General features: G+C 43.6%; 1 protein-coding gene across 2 annotated transcripts in view; it reads left to right on the forward strand.

Annotated features, from left to right (window-relative positions):
• Positions 1–587: 587 nt before the first annotated feature.
• The window catches only part of tnni1a (troponin I type 1a (skeletal, slow)), a 5580-nt gene continuing 1117 nt past the window's right edge, over positions 588–5050 (forward strand). For both annotated transcript variants that reach the window (XM_060048098.1, XM_060048106.1), the window contains exons 1-5: positions 588–1058; positions 2876–3286; positions 3498–3629; positions 3978–4067; positions 4587–4763. In XM_060048098.1, the coding sequence (XP_059904081.1) occupies positions 3278–3286; positions 3498–3629; positions 3978–4067; positions 4587–4763 (408 nt within the window). In that variant the 5' untranslated portion in view covers positions 588–1058; positions 2876–3277. The remainder of the gene's footprint in view (positions 1059–2875; positions 3287–3497; positions 3630–3977; positions 4068–4586; positions 4764–5050) is intronic.

Consider the following 5050-nt stretch of genomic DNA (forward strand, 5'->3'; position numbering starts at 1 on the left):
TACATGGCCTTAAAGGGTCTAATGGCTTCCTTAGAAGACCAGTCATTTAGAGGAAGGGAATAACATCAAAACGTCCGCCATCTTGAAATGATTCAGAGGTGTGTGGGCGTTTGGCAGAACGCAGTCATTAGCGGATTCCATTCATTTTAGATTTATTTTGTCTGTTGCAACTCTTTCTCTCTCTTCCTTTCTCCCTTTGTGTGTGTGTGTGTGTGTGTGTGTGTGTGTGTGTGTGTGTGTGTGTGTGTGTGTTTGCGCACATTTACAGACAGACAGACAGAATTAAATACACAAAAATAGCATTCGCCGGTTTTAGCAAATGTAAAACACACACATAGAACCACAATAAACCCAGCACAAAAATCGATTATGTTTGTTTTTGGCAAAGCTCACTTATTATATACAAAACCAACCAACACAAATGTAAACTACCCCATGCATGCAAGGACACACACACACACACACACACACACACACACACACACACACACACACACACACACACACACACACACACACACACACACACACACACACACACACACACACACACACATTTAAAAAAAAAATGAAATGTGTTTATGTAGTGCAAAGCCTCAGTTCCACTCACATGAATGTCCTCAATCCTCACCATTTTCCCATCTGCAAATGTTTTCCCTCATCCATTATTCCATTGACCACCATATGACCATCTCCCAATGCCTCCACCGCTCCACGAGAACCAGAAAGCACCGTTCAAGCCCCCCTAATCCCCCTCATCATCCATTACACTGCCCTGCAGCACAGGGCCCACTCTCAGTATGCCAGCCCCTGTTTATAATGAATCTATGAGCGACAAATGGACAGAGAGCGATGAAACAGAGATGGGGGAGACTAATAATAGCATCCATTTACCAGAGAGAGAGAGAGACAATACGAAAGAGAGACAATAGGAGAGAGTGACAATAGGAGGTGCAGTTAAATAGGCGGACCCATCCAATCTTTGTCTCATCTCCTCCCTGCATCTCACTCTCTGGCTCATGGTCCGTCCAAACTCTTTGTCTTCCCGTCTCGTTGTGGTAAGCTACCCGTGTGAAATGATGTCTAATTGTTTGTGATGTGTGCCGTCTGGGATGGTAAGGGATGGGGATGCAGATTTTATTTGAAACAGCCATAGGAAGACAAGTAGAAGGTCATACAACTTTAATTCATTATCCAGTCTAGTAGAGGGGGATTTGTTTGTGTGTATCACTTGAAATGTTTGTTTTACTGGAGCCATGGGTTATATGTTATATGTTATTTTTTACAATATATTGAATGATTATACAACAGTTAGTTCCGACCAAGTAATTTGATTGGACAAGAGGCATTCCATGAGTGCTCATATAGAGTATAACAGCACTGGTACTTTTAACTATACATGTATCGCTCCGCTTTACAGGTGTTCTGATAACTGTTAATCCAGTCCAGTTGCGGATCTATTTGTGTTGACAGAGCCAAATAAATCATTAAATAAACACACAGATCATTATCTGTTTTTGTTTATCACTGTTAACTAATAAATGGTGCTTGTAGAACTTTATAAAAGAAAATATCACACTCGAGGTTGTGCTGTTGTACTGAATATCAGCACGGCTGGGATTATCTTGGGCACTGGGCCTACGGCCTCGTACCTACGACCGAATCACAGCCGTGCTGATATTCAGTACAACAGCACTCCCTCTCATTTGATATTGCTTGAATAGAAACAGAAAGATTTGATTACAATAGATGAAAACATGTTCTATGATTGTGCTATTCAAACTAACTCAAAAGACTATCTGTCCTGTTATGGCTGCTCAAATTCCAGCTCTTTCAAACCTTGCATAGTGCGATCCCAATAATTTGTCTGCCTCTCCCTGGTCAGGGATGGAAACCTAAACTCTCTCTCCTGAGCCAGCATAATTACCACACTCCACACCTCACACACATTCACGCACTTACACACACACAAACATAAACAAACACACACACAAACACACACTGACACTCACACACATGCATGCACACATGTCGAATAAACACATACAAATGAACATACACAGTATTTATTCACACAAATACACAAAAAACCTACAAAGACATATGCGCAGACATGTACACGCAAACACCAATGCACACACTCATGCACACACTCACACAGACACAGACACACACAAATACACACACACACACACACACACACACACACACACACACACACACACACACACACACACACACACACACACACACACACACACACACACACACACACACACACACACACACACACACACACACACACACACACACACACACACACACACAGCAAGCCGTCAATCAGTAGTGTCTATTTGGGGGAGAGGGGCTGTTCTGAATTCCTCCACCACAGATAATCCTTAGCAGAAATGTGTGGATGAGAGACACGAGGAATGAAGAAGGGAGGCCTATCATGGTGGAATTGATCTAATCCAGCAGTCCAGCCTGTGGCCCCACTGCCCAGCGGCCCTGTGGCCATAGACTCTGGAACTACCAGTACAGTAGCAACATGCTGCTTTGTTGGAAATAGAGAAAATCAAAGAGACCCTCAATGAGCAGAGAATGAAAAGAGAGAGAGAGAGAGAGAGAGAGAGAGAGAGAGAGAGAGAGAGAGAGAGAGAGAGAGAGAGAGAGAGAGAGAGAGAGAGAGAGAGAGAGAGAGAGAGAGAGAGATAAGATGAAGAGATCCCTCTGCAAAGCTGATAAAACAAACAGTGACAACTGGTCCCCCTCAGTGCGTGTGTGTGTTTCTTTGTGCACAACTGTGCACATGCAACTGTAATCTTATGGGCGTCTGCAAATCAACTCATCTAATCTCTCTCTGTCCGTCCTGCAGTGTGAAATCGCATCACGATGCCTGAACAAATGTAGGTGCCCTGTCTTGTCTTATTATAGATGTTGCCTACAAGAATACATACATTATATGGGTACACACACACACGTGCATGCATGCTGCCGGACGTACACACAACCACAGAAATGCATGCACAATTTAATTGAAATGGATTGCATAGAATTATTATTTGTTCATATTTGTCTCTCTTCTCTTTACAGGCAAGAGGTAAGATTGTAACCACGGTTTTGAATCGTCATGTTGTGATCAGCAATGAATCAAATATATTTTCAAGTTTTATACAGCTCATTCATGTAGGCCTATACACTTCCCTGTGTTTACTGTGTGTCATCTATTGTTTTCTTTGTCTAGAGGAAATCCAAGATCTCAGCTTCAAGGAAGCTGATGCTCAAGGTAAATATTCCTGTAGTTATCTAATTTCAACAGAAGATGGCAGCAGATTTAAACCAAAAATATTAGCGCACGTCACTGACGTTTACCTTTGAAAAACAAGAAATATAGAACTCACTCCGGAAAGTCATCGGAGAAGCCGTGGCTTTGTAGAATGTAGGCCGGTGGATAACAAGTACATACGGCATTGACTATGATGGGCTTGTATGTCTAGAGTCTGATGGTGGCAAAAGCTAAGGAGGAGCTGGAGCAGGAGGTCATGGTCAAGGAGGATGAAAAGGACAAGTACCTGTCAGAGAGAGCTCCTCCACTTCAAACGAGTGGCATGACCATCGGCCAGCTACAGGTCAGTCGCTCCGCCAGTCCCAACCTGCCATCCTAAAGACCATACAACAGGTTTCCTTGCGCCCTCCCCAGGCTATAGGGTGTAAATCAATAAGATCCTCAAGAAGTGGATTACTTTTCAACCGAAAATACATGATGGGCCATCTTTTGTAGTGTCACTCACAACGCTACAATGGCGTGATTGATAACAGCCCTAAGGCTTTTATTAAAATGTACACCTGTGTTTACATTGCCGTGTCTCATCTTTGGAAACAAATATTAAATTGGATTTTTCTGTTATTAGCATTAAAAGGGGGATAGTGTGTACATGTATTGGCCTGCATGTATGACTGTCTATCTGTTTGTCTAGGACTTGTGCCGAGAGCTTCACTCCAAGATAGATGAGGTGGATGAAGAGCGCTACGACATTGAGGCCAAAGTCATGCTCAACACTCGGGAGGTAAACCTCTACAATAGTGGGACGATAATTAACTATTAATTAAGAACATTAATGAATCAGTAATTGCAGTAATTATTAGCATTCACAAACCATTAATTAACAGTTATTTAGCAGTTCACTTATGGTCTTGTATTAATTTACTGATGTTCATGTTTACTTGTGTGGTGGATATGGTGTTCATTTGACCTAAGGTATTCATTAATACATTATTTAACAGGGTTAGTGTTAGGGTTAACGCTAATCCTAAGGGTTATTTGGTGGTTTATTATTGCACCCTTATTGTAAAGAGTTACCCAATACGGTAACACTAAGTCATTATTGTGGTCGGGGCAGAAAACACACGATTAATAACAAAACATTTTCATGAATGCAATCATGACAACATCTTAGCCTCGTATTCCCTCGCTCAAAGAAGCCGTCTGAAAGAGCTGAATGAAGGGGTGGGGTTCAGCGATGACAGCCGCATACTACTCTGCTCTACACCTGGGTAAAGACTCCTATGTGGGGCCCCGGGGCCAGATCAAGGACCTGAACATCAAGGTGCTGGACCTGAGGGGCAAGTTCAAGAGGCCCAGCCTGAGGCGTGTCCGGGTGTCGGCCGACGCCATCCTGCGCTCCCTGCTGGGCTCCAAGCACAAGGTGTCCATGGACCTCAGGGCCAACCTCAAGTCTGTGAAGAAGGAGGACACAGAGAAGGTGTGGCGCTCAGACACACACATGCACGTACTCTCACAGATACACACACACACACACACACACACACACACACGCACACACACGCACACACACGCACACACGCACGCGCGCACACACACACACACACACACACACACACACACACACACACACACACACACACACACACACACACACACACACACACACACACACACACACACACACTCTGAACTACATACACATGCACAAGCACACGCACACCCACACTCACATGTTGTCCCCTAATCAAGATGGGTTTCCCCTGT

The sequence above is a fragment of the Gadus macrocephalus genome, chromosome 1 (genome assembly GCF_031168955.1).
Source record: "Gadus macrocephalus chromosome 1, ASM3116895v1".
Taxonomy (NCBI): domain Eukaryota; kingdom Metazoa; phylum Chordata; class Actinopteri; order Gadiformes; family Gadidae; genus Gadus; species Gadus macrocephalus.